Source organism: Diabrotica undecimpunctata, chromosome 1 (genome assembly GCF_040954645.1).
Source record: "Diabrotica undecimpunctata isolate CICGRU chromosome 1, icDiaUnde3, whole genome shotgun sequence".
Lineage (NCBI taxonomy): Eukaryota > Metazoa > Arthropoda > Insecta > Coleoptera > Chrysomelidae > Diabrotica > Diabrotica undecimpunctata.
This window is the reverse complement of record NC_092803.1, coordinates 33,130,710-33,150,442: the sequence shown is the minus strand read 5'-3', so window position 1 is coordinate 33,150,442 and position 19,733 is coordinate 33,130,710. Positions and strand designations below refer to the sequence as shown.

The window sequence follows — 19,733 nt, the reverse complement described above, 5'->3', positions numbered from 1 at the left end:
CTTTTGACTTGAACATATCATGCCATATACAACATTTTGGAAATGCACAAGATTTTAAACATGTTTTCCAAGACAGTAAATTAATAATACATTTTTGCAAACATCTGGTAACATTTTATTAACTTCATAATAGTTGAATAATATTATTTTACTGTACGCTACATGTTTCTTTTTGCATAAAATGTGTTTTTTCCGTCTCCTGTAAAATTTTGTTTTTGGCATTTACAACGTTTTGGAAATGCACGCATCATCTGTTTATCCCAAATATTTCATAAAGCCGCCATTAAAAGGTTAATCACTCTGAAATTTTAACTGGATACTCTTAAAGAGTTTTACAATCGAATAAAAAAATACAACAACCTCACTCCTTTAACGTGTACTCATATTCAAATTATAATATTTCCGTATTTGTTTATTTATTTTATGTTCAGGTAGATATGGAATTGATTTTTTTTTTTTTATTTTAATTAACGTGTCTCGACTACGAGGTCATTGACACGATGACAGTATAATACAATATAAAGTATATACAATTTTACATTTGACAATATACAGTACTTATTTTTTACAAATTTAACCGTTACACATAATTATTAAACTTTAGAGTTTACTAAGCACTTCAATGTCTTTTAAATATTTAAACAGGTTTACAAATTTCTGAGTTTCACTTAACATTTCTTAAATATTATCTCCCAACTGGTGTTGTTATCTTTTAGCAGAAAAATGCGGACATTCTATAAGAAAATGTCTGACTGTTAAGAGACTGCTGCAATGGCCGCATGAAGGTGGATCGGTAGACGCCATTAGAAAGCCATGTGTAAGACGAGTGTGTCCAAGTCTTAATCTTCTTAGAATAACCTTGTGTCTTCTGGGCATAGGTGGTAGCTCTAAGGAAGGTATAACTGGTTGTATATGGCGTAAGTGACTCTGAGTTGTGTTCCAATTAGCTTGCCATTTGTCATATATACGCTTTTTAAACATTTTCTTAATATCATTATGCAACTGGATATTTGATATAGGTATATCCAAAGTAGAAGCTCCTTTTGCGGCTACATCTGCAGCCTCATTTCCTGCAACTCCTACATGTGAAGGTACCCAGACAATAGTGACAATTACTCCATGATCCGTAAGTTTATTATATATGTCATGTATTAAATTTACCAGAGGATGATCTGAGAACATGTTTTTGATTACTTGTATTGATGATAAGGAGTCTGTGCAAATCGCTACATTGCGGTCAGTTGGTTCCAACATACGAAAAGCCTCGACGATACAATATAGTTCTGCAGTGTATACACTACAAACGGCAGGAAGTTTGATTAGTTTTGTAGTGCTGAAAGAGGAAACAACAGCACTGCCCACACCTACATCATTTTTAGAGGCATCTGTATAAAGAACTTTACGAAACTGATTTCGATTAAGTATGTCTAGGAACAATTGTTTAATTATAGCTTTAGGAGTATCATGTTTATTGAAAGAGCAAAGGGAAGTATTGACATTCGGAAGTTGCTTATGCCACGGAGGATGTGTAGAGATATGAAAGGGTGAAGTTGCAGAAAGATCAAAACCATCGAGAATAGAATTTAGTATGCAAGAGAGGGGTTGTGCAGCTCTAGTGGTCTGAGAATGAATAATGAGATTATTTGGTTGTATAATTATTTGATAGACTGGATTTTGTGGATTGGCTGATAAGCTAGCTGCATATGACAAAAGAAGATGTTGTCTCCTTAACCAGAGTGGTGGTTCGTTAGCTTCACAGTACATACTTTGAGCTGGCTAGATCTGAAGGCACCTAAGCAGATTCTAAGACATGTATTGTGTACGGAGTCAAGAGCTTTCAGATGTGACTTGGAGGCAGACATATAGACAAAACTACCATAGTCTATTTTTGAGCGAATAATGGATCTGTAAACTGTAAGCAATACCTCTTCGTCGGCTCCCCAATAAAAATGTGCTAAACTTTTTAGAATATTAATATTTTTTAAGCAATTGCCTTTTGTTTCCTGTATGTGTGTATTCCAAGTAAGTCTGGAGTCGAACGTCAGTCCTAAGACTTTATGATGATCAATAACATCTAGTAATACTCCGTTGTATGTCAAAATTGGATTATCTTTTGTCGTTTTTCTGCTAAATCTCATGATTTTAGTTTTTTGAGAAGAGAAGCAAAGCCCAATATGCCTCGACCACCTTTCTATATTATCAATGGCTGTTTGCATTAGTCGACAGGTTGTTGCGGTATTCTTTCCTCTGCAAAAGAGTACAAGGTCATCAGCGTATAATGCGTGTTTGACTGGAAGATGAATACTTTTGCCTACATCATTAAATGCCAAACTAAACAGAGTTGTGCTTATAACAGAACCTTGTGGTACTCCATTATGTTGGATAAGAGTAGATGACCGCTTTCCGTTTAAAATAACTTTAAAAGTTCTATCATCTAAAAAATTCTGCACAAAGTAGTATATGTTTCCACCAAGTCCACATTGTTGAAGATTTTGGAGTATTATAGATTTTTGGACAGTGTCAAAGGCTCCTTCTACATCAAAAAAGGCTGCTAATAAATCTTGTTTACAGGCCATAGAGTCGGAAATATGTGACTGTAAAATTACCAAATTATCTGATGTAGAGCGATGAGATCTAAAACCGGATTGTGCCGGTGAAATAATTCTATTTTTTTCCAAAAACCAGACCAATCTTTTGTTTACCATTTTCTCCATTAATTTGCACATGGTGCACGTCAGTGATATTGGCCTATATGAATTAGATAAGCTTTGTGTTTGGTTATGAACTTTTTTAATTGGTATAATATATGATTCTCGCCACAGCTTAGAAAAATTATGACTGTTCCAAATACCGTTGTAAAATTTTAATAAAACAATGATGCAAGGAGTCGATAATTTCTTTAAGAATATGAAAGGAATGTCATCTGGACCAGAGGCTGTGTTTTTACACAAATCGAGTGCCGTCATTAGTTCCTCTAAGGTAAATGGTGTGTTAATAGGATCGATTTCTTGTACAGTTTTTGTTGTGGAGGCCTTTTCGGTTAATGTGCCTGATGATATGTTAGGTGAGTATTGTTTTTTGGATTTTTGTTCAAACGTATCAGCTAGTAAATTGGCAATGCGTTGTGTGTCATTGATAACGATGTTTTCATAGCTTATTTTTTGAATACCAAAACTTGTCTTACGGCCCTGCATTTGTCGTATTTTCGTCCATACTTTGGCAGAAGGAGTGTTGGTTTTTAGTGATGAAGTATATTCTCTCCATGAAATTTTCTTGTTTTTTTTTATCACGTATTTTGCTCTGGCCTTTAGTTTTTTAAATTTCACAAAATCTTCGTTATTTCGAGTTCTTCGATATCTGTTTAAGAGACAGAAGTGGAAGTTTTTTTTCGAGATACGAGCAGAAGCCAATCCAATCTGCATTGGCGATTCGCCATTTGGGTACATTATAATTGCTAGATTTATTCTCGCTATTTGAAATCAGAATTGGAAAGTGATTGCTATCAAAGAGACTGTCGAGGACATGCCAGTTTAATAGAGATGATGACTTTGGGTCAGAAAAGCTCAAATCAATTGCTGAAAATGTGCCAGAAGATATATTGCAGTATGTGCTTGATCCGGTATTTAAAAGGCAAGTGCTAGAACAATTTAATACATTTTCAATGACTTTTCCCCTTCCAAATGTTTTATCAGAGCCCCACATAATATTATGTGCATTGAAATCACCCACAAGAAGATAAGGAGTGGAGAGTTGATGGATTAAATCATACAGTTCCTCTTCTGAAAGTTTGTAATTAGGTGGTATGTAAATGCTGCATACTGTAATTTTGCTGGGGCACCAGATGGAGACTGCGACTGCTTCAATGCCAGTAGTGAGTATGTGATGTGTAGAAAACAGATCTCTGGAAAAAAAAAATTGAGGTGCCGCCACTGGCTCTCAGGAAGTCCTTTTGTAGACAATGGTAACCTTCGTAATTTTTAAGTTGTCCAATTTTGGTATCTTTAAAGTTTGTCTCTTGTAAACATATAAAATCTGCTTCTGTTTCTGCGATCAATTGTTGGATTCTTTCGTATCTCGGATAGAATCCGTCACAATTCCATTGAATTAATTTGAAAAGTAAATAAGTAATTAAAAGGTAGATTTTTGGGACTTTTGTGATGTATCAGAGAGATAATCGTCGTCAGTTGATGATTGTGATACTTCAGCATTGCTATTGTCTGTGGTTAAATATTTCTTTAATTTTTTCGTTGTTCTAGTAACTCTACCCTTAACAGATCTTTCTGTTAAAGAAGGATATATCTTATACATATCGTCCAACAGGACCTGTATATCTGTAGTAATTTGCAGAGCTTCGATTACTGGGTTGCCGTTGCCAAATGAGTTCTCGAGGAATGCAATAATCTGATCAGCTGTTAACGAATAGTCATTCGGATTTGTGTTACAGAGATTTTGTATAATTGTCTTTGTGTTGTCTGATAGAATAGCTTCATTTGTGGACTGCATCCTAGGTTTCTTCTTAACTAATTTTGGTTTATCAGTGCTGGAGGGGTGCTCAGGAGGAGGCATTCCATCAACGTCGGATGTCTGGTCTTCAAGAGAATTTGTGTCATTAGTTGATGAATGCAGTCGTTTGACACCTGGTGCTGGTAATAATGTAGTTGCTTGAATATTCTCAGAATTTGTATCAACTATTGTAGTTGTTGACAATGTTGATGATAAATTATTTGATTGTGGCAATGAGGTTGTTTGTGTATTTATGTTAGGACATTTGTTTGCTGTATGTCCAGGCTGTTTACAAAGGAAACATTCCATACGATCTGTAGACAAGAATATTCTATATGCAATATTCTCATACTATATTAAAAGTGACGTTTGAAGCTCGTAGTTCTCAGTAGCTGGAATAACGTAGACTTGACGTCTGAAACTCATAATATGCGAGTACTCATCTCCTGGGATACCTGCCTTTAATAATGATATAGGCGACACCATTTGAAGTCCGAAATCTTTGAGTGCCTGTTCTATGACCTCGTTAGGTATGGATGGACAGACATTTGATATTAATATTCTCTTAGCTGGAGAAATTAGTCTTCTTATACTCAGCTCAACGGAATTTACAGTTACAGTGGAATGCTCTAATATAAGCTGGTCTACAAGTTCGGTTCTTAAAGTAGATACACACTCGGTTGTTTGATATTTTCGATGCAAAACAAACATTTTTGGGATTAACGATGTTTCCAACTGCTTTAACGTAGTGCAATAACACAAGATTGGGATGAGAATGTATGATAATAGCTTGTTCTTTTTTTGGAAAAATAGGTTTAGGTCTTGTTTTGGCTGCAGCAACGTATGAAGTTGTAGGTGTATTGTTTTCTCCGTCATTCGTTAACATTATTGATTTAGTTACGTTTGAAGTAGTTTGTTCAATTTGGTTGCCCTTGTAGTCAAAAGCAACAGGTTTAGGATTATCCATAGTGGTTGTAATTATTGGCCAGTATCTAGATAACAACAACACACCATTTCGTATTACTGGTTGCCTATAAAATTGGCTAAAAGCGAAAGGCGATTTGAAATATATTAGTGTTTCACTAATGAGCACAAAAAAGTTCAAAGATAAACAAAATAAACAGTTCAATGCAACAATTATAGTCAGATATTAAATATTACATTTACGCTTACTCGTAGGCAAGAGTTAACAGCAGTTTCCAATACACTACACTTTTATGTTTATATGTCCAAAATTTAGTAAATTTACAATCCAAATATTCACTTTAAAAACTTAAATAACGATTCTCGACATACAGAACGACCTTCACACGTTCAGTCACCGGAATCCCTCGGAATTGATTTATTATTAGGTAATCTATATATTTTACTACTCTCATTAAAAACTGGTTTATTAACCATAAGTATATATGATAGTGTTTCAACAGGCAGGCAGTATAATTTCAAATTACTTCTCTCGGTTATTAAACAAGGCGTGTTAGGGTAATAATGTCAAGTAAAGCAGAAAGTTTTAGCGAATGTTATTGAAAACCAAATCATTAAAATTATACGTCTGTCATAAATGACTTACAGCACCCTTTGGGAATTTCATGGAATAAGAAAAATGTATTTCGCAGATGTACAAAGCTCGTCGAGGCCCTTTTCATTTTATAAGATCGTTAAAAGGTTAACAGAGCTCGCGTAAAGGGCCTTTAGGGTTGTGTAAAGGACGGGTGGATGCGGGGTTCCTGTTTTGTCGCACAATCAGCAGAAGGGTGGAAAATCGTATAACAGCCTCGCTAATTGGACTCTCTAATAATGGTACAACATTTCATACCTTTATTCGATATTTTTAAACGGTCGCTCTGAATTGTGACGTATTTGTTGCTATATTATGTAATTGTCATGGAATGTGTATTGTAATCAACGACTTTTGTTCTACATCGAAGGGTTGCAGTTAATTATGAATAGGTTATTGTTGGTCCAGTTATTACAAAATCTATATGAAATTCAGTTATGGCTGAAACAAAATTTTACCCAAATGTTGATTTACCAATAGTTTAAATATTTATGGGTTGTTTGGTAAAAAAATTGGAAACTTTGATTTTGTGGACAGAATTTGATAAAGGAGGTTAACAAAAATATTATTACTCTCTACTAATGTACTTCGTTTGGCAGTAATAAATTCGGCGTTTTTAGTTTATTTGCGCCAAATACCAATCAACAGATTTTAGTTTTAAATGTTACGGTTTATTTTTAATAAAATTCACAAGGAAACTAAATTCCTGTAGTTGGTCGTATACAATGAATCACAAAAATTTTATTTAAAAACTTTCTTTATAAAAGGTATAATAATAAAAATCTTATCGGGCTACATGAGAGAACGTCTTCGAAATCACTATTCCATCATCAGTGCTATCCTAAAATAAGTATAACCACTTTAATTAAAGCAAGCGTGAAAGTTTGGTCAAAATTTTAACTTAGTTAAACTTAAGTTTTGAATAGCAGCTGCAGTTATTATTGCATGGTCGACCATTAGCTGTGGAATTCTTTACCCAAAAAGATGGACAAAAATAAGGCAAAAATCTAGAAAAAATAACCTTTTGTTGGCAACTTCGTATACTTTAAAATGTTTTCTTGCCTTTAAAAATTAAATAAATATCAAATTGGCAAGAATAACATGAAGATAAATAAATGAAGATAAATAAAACGCAATTTTTAGATTCCCTTGCCGAGTAATTTATCAAGCTGTTTGCTTTGCAAGTTTTAGAAGTCAGAGAGATAAAAATTTAAATTCGGTTTCGCCAGATAGAAATCATTTGATTTCTCTTTTTGTTTTTAGATGGGGTAGTTACGTCCGTAAATAGTTATTTTGATCACTATTGGTTTAGGACGGGATAGATTTTGTTTTGATTTAGAGCAGTAGCTATACCGCTCTGAGGAGACCTAAAGAGTTCGAAATACGTATAAGCGGCTTGCCGCTGCCCTGTATCGAAAGAAAAATCTAATACCGTCATTGTTTTAAAATGAATATAAGTATTTTTAGATGAATTAGTTAAATTATATTAAATATAATAACTGCATATGAGACGAATTATATCTTTAAAAGAAACATGTACGGAGGAGCTTATGTATGTTTAAAAAGTCAAATTATAAAAACACAGATATAAAAAAAATGATGAACTAGAAATATAAGAAAAAGATTTATTACATAAATGAGATTAAAGATGAAAAAAATATATTGCCACATATATATCATCTAAATGATTTAGAAGTGAAGACTAACATGACAGATGTCAAGGTTGCCAAATGACAGATATTATACTATCTTTTGAATATACAAGTGAGGCATACCAATTTGTATGTTCCTTGTTTGTAACATAGAACAGACTGGAGTCAAATACAGCAAATAACTAAAATAAATAAAGATTGAAAATGAAAAATAAATATTAAATAGAATATTTAGTTGATTGAAGAGTTAAATGAATAACTAAGTATATAAAATCAAGAGAAATTAAAGTAAAATAATTATTAATAAAAAATAACAAACATTTTCGTTTATAACATTACAACTTGTATAAATATATTTTTTTTCCTTCTTAATAACATATATATATATATATATATATATATATATATATATATATATATATATATATATATATATATATATATATATATATATAGGTATATTAGATACAACTCGTTGTTTTTATAATAAATTTTACGTCTATGTTTCTATAAAGTTATTTTTTTGTTATGTATGTATATCACTCGTTTTGTAAATAACATTATATCCATATTATTTATCTATGATTATATCGTTTTCGAGTTCACTTAATTTTTTTTGATCACATGTTTGCTATTTTATTTCAATACATTATGTGATTACAAATAAACTATCAAATTTCCTAAACTCATTAAAAAATATGTTCTCTCAACTCTTAAACCAAAATAGCATGTTTTTAACCAAGTTAAACTATTGCATTTCAAACCATAATATATTACTATAATGTGCAGTATGGAAATAATCCAGTCAGAGAAGCAAATCAAAAATTAAACGCTATGCAGTAAAACCTTATAATTACGATAAAAATCTAAGCAGCAGTCATTAAAATTTAAACAAATACCTCTCTCAATATAGCATCAGTTTAAAACCCACCTAGACATCCCATTTCAAGTAAAGAGTATCATGATTTCATACAACCTCTTGGATCCAAATTCGTAGTAGCAGGAGACTGAAGTGCCACACACCCCACATTGGGTTCCAGATAATTCACCCTTAAAGGCGGAGCATTATTGAATAGGATTCAACCAAAATAACTTAAAATATTTATCTACTGAAGAACCCATATACTGATCTACGGACCCCAAAAAAATACCCCCAGATTTGGTAGATTTTGCTGTAACAAAAGGGATAGCTGACATCTATAGTGCAATAGAGTCAAACTCTGATTTAACATCAGACCACAGCACAATAATAATAACTATAGACACATATACACAAAGCACATACATTATATGAAGAACACCACCACCCAATCTTATAACTAACGAAACAAACTGAAATATTATCCAAAGTTCTGTAATTACAAAGATTACACTAGATATTAGGATAAAATAAAACCAAGATGTAGAGAAAGTAGTAGACTATTTAAAAACAACAGAATGAAAAGCAATACAACATCACCAAAGAAGTGTCACATGAATACCACTCTATACGGAAAGCTTCAGAAAAATTTAAACGACCGACAATAACAAATTCAGCTTTAAGAAAAACAGATATAAAAAAAAAATTTAAATAAAATCCTTTATAAAAAGGTATATAAAAAACCCAGTTGGGCTATGTTAAATTGACAAAACGTTTTCGGAATAAGTATTCCATCATCAGTTTCCTAAAAAAGTATTTAACCACTTAATTAAAAAGAACATGAAATAATATAATAATAAGTTTTGACTAAGGTTAATGTAAAATGTGGTTAATACTTACTAGTTAATACATGGACGTAGCCACTAAATATGGGGGTAAAAACCCTTTAAGAATTACTAAATGAAATTTAGTTTACATTATGTCTAATTTACAATTAAGATGGTAAAGTTACCGTTGGATTGGTAACATGGCGACATATGACTCTACATTAATTTGCAAGTCCTGAGACGGTATGTCTCAGGACTAATAAAGTCCTCGTAGACTTTATTAAAGTAACTGATTGAAATGACAATCTTGGCAGGTTATGACGGAAGTTATGACAGCTCTGACTGTTCATACGAAGAGTCAGACAAGGTTGCATTTTGTCGCCAACATTATTCAATGTTTACTCGGACCAGTTATTTAAAAAGGCACTTGAGAGACAACCATATAGAATAAAAATCAACGGTAAACCATCAAAAGTAATTCTGTCAGATAATATTGAAGGTCTCCAAATTCTGCTTGATCGTATTCACGAGGTAGGAGAGGACATTTAAAATAAACTCAAACAAAACCAAATTTTTAGTGTTTAGTCGTGACCCACATCCCGATGTGGGTGCTTCAATTAAACGGAATCCAAGTTAAGAAAGTTCACAAAATGACGTATTTGGGAACTGTGATAACGGACCAAATAGATCCAGACATAGAAATGAAACGTAGAATAGCAATGACTAAAACTACTTTTATGAAAATGAAGTCATTTCTTTGCAATAATCATCTCAGTTTAGAACTAAGACAAAGAATAGTTAAGTGCTATGTGTGGTCCGTACTTTTGTATAGTGCAGAAGTGTGGACGCTAAAAGTATCGATCATGAACAAAATTGAATCATTACAAATGTGGGTTCATAGATGAATGCTAAAGATACCTTAGACAACAAGGAAAACTACTGAGGAAGTACCAAGAAGCGTCAACAAAGATAGAGAACTGCTCAAGACTGTTAAACATCGGAAAATGTCTTATCTGGGACATATAGTAAGGGGAAGTCGATATAAAATATTACAACTGATCCTTAAAGGCAAATAGAGGGCCGTAGAGGTGTAGGAAGAAAACAAGTTTCTTGGGTAAAAAACATTCGTGAATGGACACAGATATCAAATGTAGGACAATTATTTCATATTGCAGAAAAGCGAGAAGCCTTCGCAATGGTGATCGCCAACGTCGGATAATTCTAATGTGGCACGTGAAGAAGAAGAATCGAGTTTTGACTTTATTTTCTTCTTCTTTCTACTCTTCGTATGTTATCCTCCTTCCTCATTTCGATGTCCTTCTCTCTTATTCAGAATACAAAGGAACTAAACGCCATCATCATCATTATTTTGGCTTTACAACCATGCGTGGGTCCTAGCCTCCTTAAGAGTTTCTCTCCAGTCGTCCCTATCCATCGCCTTCCTCCGCCAAGCACGTATTCCCACAGTTCTCATGCCTTCATCGATGTTATCAAGGAACCTTGTTTTGGGTCTTCCTCTTCTTCTCTGACCAATGGGTCTGTTAATTAGTCTATCTTGTTCCATCCGCATTAAATGCCCTATCTACCTCAGACGTCATCTTAATATGTTTTACGATATCTGGTTCCTGGTATATTCTATAAAGTTCGAAGTTGTATCGTCTTCTCCATACTCCATTATCATTCACTGCTTCATAGATTCGCCTTAGTATGTTTCTTTCGAAACATCCTAACATGTTTTCATTACTTTTTATTAAAATCAAGGTCTCTGACCCATATGTTAGGACTTGGCGTATGATTGTTTTGTGCAGTTTTATTTTTGTATTTCTCGATATGATTGTAGATTTAAGGGGGCGATTCAGCTCAAAATAGCATCTGTTGGCGTCAAAATTCTGCGGTTCATCTCTGCGGTAGTATAATTTTCAGTGTTAAGGAGCGCTCCCAGGTATACAAATTTGTTCACTGTTTCGATGACGTCGTATTCTATAACAAGTAATCGTAGGATTTGTGGTTGCGTGCTTATTTTCATATACTTCGTGTTGTTGGTGTTTAATATAAAACTTGTTTTTGCAACTGACTTTTTTAATGCTAAATACACCTCTTGTACAACGCTTTCCGCTGTATCATCAGCATGATTTTCACTGATTTATTCATTTTAAGACAAGACAAAAGTAATGCATCAAGTAGGTTGTGCCGATAGTAGGTTATGGACAAAATCGCATGACAACACCATCTGTCAAATATTGTTGTTTGTAAAAAGACTTAAGATTTGTGAAATAATGTCACAAGTAGAAAAGAGAAAAGTGGTGGAATATTTTGTATAGAAAAGATGTCCGAACCGTTAAAAAATTAATGCAATTGACTAAACTCGGAAAAAGTGCTGTGTTTAAAACAATAAACATGATAAAAATGGCATAGATATGAGACATAGACCAGTTTCAGGTAGACCGCGGTAAGTTTTGCGGAAACAATGTAAATGCTTTAGTGCAAGAATTCCAAAAAAAATTCCTACAATGACACAAATAGAATTTTGCCAACGCTTTCGAGAAGATAATTTTAATAATGTCTTTATATTTATAAAAGTTTTTTCCAGCTTGGTGCAAATTATCTAAAAGTCCTATCAATAGCAAATGTTACCGTTTAAATTTCCAAATTTCCCACTAAAATAATGAATAATATAATAAAATAATGAATAATAATAATTTCCAGATCTTAGCCCCATTGAAAACATATGGCGACTGGTGAAGATTGAAGTGAAACGAGCAGCACCACGAGATAAAGAATGTTTGATTCGGTCAGTTTTACAAGCCTGGAACACCATTACCGTTTCAAGAAGTGTACTTGGACGTTTAGTTAAGTGTTTAGATTTAAATGGAGGTTGTATAAGTAAATGAGATCAATTATTTGTTGGAATTTTATATTTCAAGTGATATAAATAAATACCGTAAAATTATAGTTCTGCTTTCTTTTTGCTGGATACTTTCTAGACGGACTATATATTGAACTAATGGTTGTGATTTGTGACATACGTATTACTTTTTCCAAAACCAAATTAAACAGTATACAGGAGACATGGTCTCCCTGACGCAGTCCGTTATTTCTTTAAAAAGGTACAGACAGTTCCCCCTGAATTCGTTTTGTTAAATCTATGCCATATTTCAGTGTTTTTTCTAAAATTTGTCTTAGGTTTACAATCTTATAGTACTATGGAAAATATATACGCTGCATTTATAAGCGTAATTCATTCAATTATTGTCCAATTGTCAATTAATAAAATGAAAGTTTTTTAATTTTGTAAGATATTAATTATAAATTATTATTTTATTTAATTTCTGTTTAAATTGTTATACAGGGTGTTTCAAAAAAAGGTAACCCCGTCTCTAGGGTAGGTAAAAAAACAGAAAAATAATTGGGGTTTGCTAAGTAAAAAATTTTTGTAACGCCATCTGTTTTCAAGATACAGGGCGTTGAAGAAAAACAAATTTTACGCATTTTTTACGATTTTGTCGAAACTACTGGCAACATTGTAATGAAATTTTATAGGAATATGTTTTGGAAGCTGATACATGCCATGCATTTGTTTTTATATCTAATTCTAATAGAGGGCGCTAGTTACACGGATCGTACTAAGTATTAGTCAATATAACTTTATTAAGAGTATAATTATTAATCAAAAGTTCAAGTTAACTTAAACATCATTCAATTTTACACGAAAAAGGTACTCTTGGTAAAACTCAATACTGTGTACCGTTTTCTGAATATTTTGATTTGAAAATTATGAAGTAATAATTGATGCTGGTATAAAATAGTTAGTAATTAAACAAAACTCACAAGAAGAAAATTAAATTAATGACTAAGAACATAAAATAAAATTCAATTATAGTAAGTGTTCAAATTGCCCTTCGTTTTCGTGAATACAAAAGTCTATTCTTTTTTCTAAAAATTCCATTAACCTTCTAAACGGCAGGGGATCAGCTATGATGTCATTAAATTGACGTTGAATTCTTTCTTCCAATTCTTGGCGTGAATTTACCTCTGTAGCATAGACTTTTTCCTTAATATACGACTAAACTGCGTAGTCCAAAGGGTTAAAATCGCATGACCGAGGAGGCCAATGAATCGGAGCTTCTGCACCTCTACCAATCCATCGATTCGGAAAATGATTACTCAACCAATTACTACACCTTCTATCAAACTGTGGTGGAGCTCCATCGTGCATAAAAAATAAAGATCTTCGCTCGTTTAGCGTTAAATCTTCTAATATCTCGAATAAGGAATTGTTTAAAAAATCAAGATACATATCACCATTTAAATTTCCAGGTAGAATATGATAACCTATTAAGTTGTTACCTAAAGTTGCTGCCCAAACATTAACTTTAAATGAGTGTTGGTAATGTGATACCCTTTTGACTCGTGGATTCTCATCACACCAGTAGTGTGCATTATGGGAGTTAAACATACCTTCTCGCGTAAAGGTGGCCTCGTCCGTAAAAAGAATGCATTTTAAAAAATTTGGAGTGTGGGCTGTCCTTTGTTGCAATGTTTCACAAAAATCCACTCTAACCGGTAGATCATCTGGCAAGAGCTCTTGGACTTGTCTGTAATGATAAGGATGTAATTGCTGTTTTTTCAGTATCCGCCAAGTACTTGAAGAAGAAGTATTTGTTTGTCTTGCTATATTCCTTACGCTAACTGTTGGATCTTAATCAAGTAAATTTAAAATATTATTTTCTTTATTAATTATTCTTGTTGTTCTTGGTCTACCAGAATTTATTTTATTTGTTCTCACATTCCCAGTTTCTCGACAACGTCGTTCAACGGCTCTATTTGGTGTTTTTTTACTTGGTGAGTTTCTTCTAGGAAACTTTTCTGCATAACGTATCACAGCTGCACTAGAACATCCTAAACATTAGCCTAAGGTTAATAACATGTCAGTGTATTCAACATTTGAGTACATTTTGATTTGATTTTATAAATAAAAAGGTTTAAAAACTCTAATTATTGTTGATTTATCGTCATAACAATCAATAAATGTCAGATTTCCATGGCATACTTGGAGAAAATAGAGGTATACCTATTAGAACTTTATCATTACTACCAGCATCAATTATTACTTCATAATTTTCAAATCAAAATATTCCGAAAACGGTATACAGTATTGAGTTTTACCAAGAGTACCTTTTTCGTGTAAAATTGAATGAAGTTTAAGTTTACTTGAACTTTTAATTAATAAATATACTCTTAAAAAAGTTATATTAACTAATACTTAGTACGATCCGTGTAACTAGTGCCCCCTATGAGAATCAGATATAAAAACAAATTCATGGGATGTATCAGCTTCCAAAACATTCGTAAAAAATTTCATTACAATGTTGCCAGTAGTTTCGGCAAAATCGTAAAAAATGCGTAAATTTTTTTTTTCTTCAACGCCCTGTATCTTGAAAACGGATGGCGTTACAAAAATTTTTTACTAAGCAAACCCCAATTATTTTTCAGTTTTTTACCTACCGTAGAGACGGGTTACCTTTTTTTGAAACACCCTGTATATTATACTAATACTGGATAGTATTTCACAATATTTTAATATAGCTTATCTATTAAAATTACCAATAATATTCAATGGGATATCTTCTTCTTAAAGTGCCTATCCGTTCCGGATGTTGGCGATCATCACGGCTATCTTTACTTTATTTATTGCAGCTCGGAACAGTTCAGTGGTAGTCGTCGTTCAATGGGATATAATGTTTTCTAATTCTGAGGTTAGTAGAGGTTGAAATTATTGAAAGTCCAGAATATTTCTGCTTGCCAGAATATTTCTGTTATACTTTGACTGAATTAAACAGGCCGTGATTAACGTAACTTGACTTCCAACATCATTTACAACAAAAATGTTTTCGATATTCGATCTTGTACAAAATTCCAATTAGCCATTGCATGACTCGATATAAAAGCTTAGAATTACAAAGGATGCTTAATACACAAAAGGTTCGTTACAGAATATTCCGGTCAAAAAATGTTACTCTTATGTTTGATACGAGATTAATTATACGGGAATGCTACGCAGTTGGTCAATACGGGATCTCGATGCGGAGCTGATTGCGTTTCACCGATGATGACCTAATTGCAATTATCGCGGGGATTTATTTGCGAAAGATAATTACAGGGGTCAGGATAAGAGAACATAGAAAACGGGAGGTGTTTAATTAAATTATAGCGGAACTTTGCGGCAAAAAGCTTGTTTCTTCTGAGTACACTGGTCGATAACACTAGAATTTTAATTTTATTCGTCATGTATTAATTAAAGCTTTTACCACAGACTAAAAAAATAGCAGAAATATATCTTTTTGACTTATTTTTTTTTCTATAAACGATACACAAATTAAACATCAATTCTTGACAAAATAAGTTTTATTAAGATAAAGTTTAGTCCCTTATAATAGTTATTTTTTAAGATATGATCCAAGTATTAAACTTTTCTCTTTTAATCCTTTAACGGTTTATGGAATATGTATTTACCACCTTGCATTTAGGTTCAATATACACACGTTTTGTATGCAGAATGCGCCTACGATCAGTCATGTGACATCTACCGTTGGAAACATTTAAAAGTGGTTAATATTTATACCGGGTCTTATAGTGGTGATAGACATTCACGTGGTTTTTTGCTTTGTTTTATTTTGAAGTGGTTCTGACAAAAAATTGGGAAAACTAGGTAAGTAGTTTGTTTTTTATAGCAATCCCTGACATAATATATTAACTATTTGATTTTATATCTGATTATATACATATATATAGCCTGTCCCACCTTGACTTTACAGTACAGGTTTCTATGACCAAGGTATGAAACAGGTTTGAAGCAGATATACTTTTTTTATATGACAATTATAAATAACTTAGTATTATTGTCATTTTGTGGCTCTCAGGAGTTCTAAAACATTTTTTTTTCAAAAATACCTTTATGTCAATAAAATAAAAAAAATTTGTATCAAACATTTCTACAATAATGTATTTAAGCACAAAAATATGTTAAACCTTAATAAATACGAAGGTACCTACATAAATAATTAAAATGTACACTTGCGATCATAAAATCCGGGTCACCTTGAAAATCACCGATATTTCATTTTTAACGAGCTTTATCGTAAATAATAATAACACAAATACAAACTAATGCATGTTTCTGAGAATTGTTGCGGTTTCCTTTGTAACAAAGAATTCCAATAGTGCCGATTTCGCGGTAAAGTGCACACTTCCCAAAATGAACGCTACCTGTAACTCCGCTTGTTTTAAATGTCTCGTTTGTACTTTGACTTTCTGTTCAAATGCAACGGACAAACGTTTATTATTGCCACCATTAGTGTTTATTAGTGCCATTATTATTGTTTATTTTTTGACAAAAATGCCTTTGACTGTTGTTGAAAAGGCACAAATTGTTGCACTTGTGGAAGACGGTCACACTCAACGGCAAGTCGCAAGAACTGTTGGCGTAAGCCTTTCTACGGTTCAACGAGTGCGTCAACGCTTTCAGAAGGCAAGTTTGCTAACCAGGCGACCTGGCTCTGGACGAAGAAGAACGACCAAGGCACTAGATGACCGTTTCCTTGTGTTTCAGGCTTTACGAAACCGGACCTCAACTGCGGTTATGCATCAAAATCGTCTAGAAGAAGTACGAAATCGCAATTTTAGTGTTGCAATAGTCAGAAGAAGACTTCGTTCTTCTTGACTATCTTCTCGGGTAATGGCTAGAGGACCGCCACTTCGCCGGGTGCCTCGAGTTGCACGAATAGCTTTTGCTCGACAATACGCGCATTGGGGAATTAACGATTGTAGCAAAGTGTTATTCTCAGATGAATCCCGTTTCTGCCGAACTGGATCCAAAGGACGTGTAAGAGTTTGGAGGAGAACCGGCGAACGATTTTCACAAGCTTGCATTGCTCCAAGAATGCGATTTGGTGGAGGCTCGGTCATGGCTTGGGGAGGTATATCTTCCGACTTTCACACAGAATTACCCTTCATCGAAAATGGGTCCCTAACTGCACGAAGGTACATTACGGAGATTCCGGAAGAACATGTTATGCCCAACATGACAGGGCTTGGAGAATACGCCGTTTTTATGCAGGACAACGTGCGACAGCACGTTGCCAGGATTAGTATGTAATACTTGGACGAAGTTGGAATTACGAGGGTACCCTGGCCAGCTAGGTCTCCGGATCGGAATCCCATAGAGCATATCTGGGACGATTTGAAAAAACGTATTTAAATCCATAAACCTTCTCCTAACAACGCACAGGAGCTTAAGGATCACAGGATTCCCTTACTAACTTGTTTGTTTATATTTAATATTTATATTTTTTTCCAATTCGCTTCAATACAATATATTTTTTTTTTGTTTTTTGAGATTATGGATATTTTTGTTCAACATCCAGGATTAAGTCATGGCAGCTTAATATTTGATCAAAGTTGATTAAGAGTTAGAAAGGAAAGAGGACAAATTCCAGAATTATTAATAGGTGAATTATTATAAATAGTGAATATGCATGTAGCACAGGCACTATCTACTTACTCCAGCATTAAAGCAAGGTATTTATTGGTAATGGGCTAAACAAAAAATAGGTTATTTGATAGATATATCTTTTTAGGTAATGATCAACAAAATAGATATAATAGTGCACATGTAAGAAATGTTGCCAAAAAGCTATTTAGAACCTGGAAAATATGGTTTCCCTGTCTGCAATGAAGCCTACAAATCAAATTAAATACATATCTTGCAATAATAAGTGCTACAGCAGTACTCCGCAATATGTGTTTACAGGAAAATAATTATAAATAGTGATGATGATTTTCTAGAAAATACTGATGTGCCAGTAAATAGAAATGTTAATGATGTGGAACAAGGTTTAAATTTTAGGAGACATTTTATTCAACAATGTTATGCATGAGAATGTGAATATATTATTGAATACCTATGTTAAATGTAATGTAATTCTTTTTTATTTTATATGTCGAAATGTATTTTTTATATTTTAATTTAAAATAAATGAGGGTTATACTATACTCAGACAACTTAAGCAAGTATATCTTTATTGAGTTCGAGTTGTCTCTCTCCTTTTAAATAAGTGTTTATTCCTTTCACAAAACCTTTCCTTATCAAATATAAAATTAATTACACATTTAAAACATTAGTATTCTTTATTTAAAAATATACTTAAAAACCTTTACGATAAGTAAATTTGAAAGTAACAATTTATAAAACTAAAAAATGGAATAATATCAGACTTGTTAAATATAAAATAATATAATAATCGCTTTACAACCACCATAGTATACATTAAAAACAAAATCACAAAAAAAAATAACCAAAACTAGTATTTACATTTAGAATTTTTACCAGTTTTCAATATAATTCATTAAGTACAAAATACTACATACTTTTATAGTACTAGTATTTACATTTAGAATTTTTAACAGTTTTCAATATAATACATTAAGTACAAAATAAGAATAGTTATTATATAAATGATTGTTTTAAAAATCCATAACTATAGATTACTATTAAACTTTGGAATAATTCAAACCTTTTTTTGGCGAATGTTTTTTATTTGCAATTATAATAGCTACTACTCCATTAGTAGTAGTGTTTGTTATTACTGTTACATATTGCCATAAGTATATTTAAGATTACTTACGATTTGAAGCACATTGACATATTCTATGGGAACAACAGGTGTCATATTACAAGTATTACTTGAAATTCTTATTATATGTACAGGTAAGATTTCTCAAAATTATCATACATAACAACTCTTTATTTTAAACTGGAAAAGCAATGGATGGAGTCAGATAATTCTGATGTTACAGTAATTAAACTTATATGTCCTCCTATCTGTTGGGCCTCCTTTTGTTCTACAAGTATACTAAGTATGAAAATATAGTAAATTTACCTCTTCCAAATACTCCTGTGTTGTCCCAAGCACAGACGATGCTTACATATATGTCGGGAACAACAACTTTCACAAACTCCATACCTACCATATCAGGCTTTGGCTTTTTTAAAGGGCCATCACCTGTAGCCAGCATGCTGTAGTTTCTCTGCATTTTCTACGATAAAAATTTTGCTTAAATAAATAAAAGTATTTTACCTCTGTTTCAATTTGTTTTACAATTTTCGTAGCTGTTCTGAAGTCCTTAATATATCTACCTCAGGCTGGCAGTTATATAATACGCTGTATTGTACTCCCAACCCTTCTTTGTTCATTAAGGAAGCACCGTTTGTCCTTTTATTTTACAGTATTATTTTCCTTTACCAGCTGGATTAAAAACACCTTTCCTTTTATTGA

The 19,733-nt window shown here is 32.7% G+C and overlaps 1 protein-coding gene across 1 annotated transcript; it reads right to left on the bottom strand.

The window, feature by feature from the left end:
• Nucleotides 1-705: 705 nt before the first annotated feature.
• LOC140437174 (uncharacterized) lies at nucleotides 706-1,764 on the bottom strand. Its single transcript, XM_072526560.1, has one exon. It carries the CDS (start codon nucleotides 1,762-1,764, stop codon nucleotides 706-708), a length of 1,059 nt encoding a protein of 352 aa, XP_072382661.1.
• Nucleotides 1,765-19,733: the final 17,969 nt, after the last annotated feature.

Excerpts from the sequence above, each read along its gene's own strand:
- LOC140437174 (XM_072526560.1), bottom strand. The coding sequence starts at position 1,764 with ATGTACTGTGAAGCTAACGAACCACCACTCTGGTTAAGGAGACAACAT.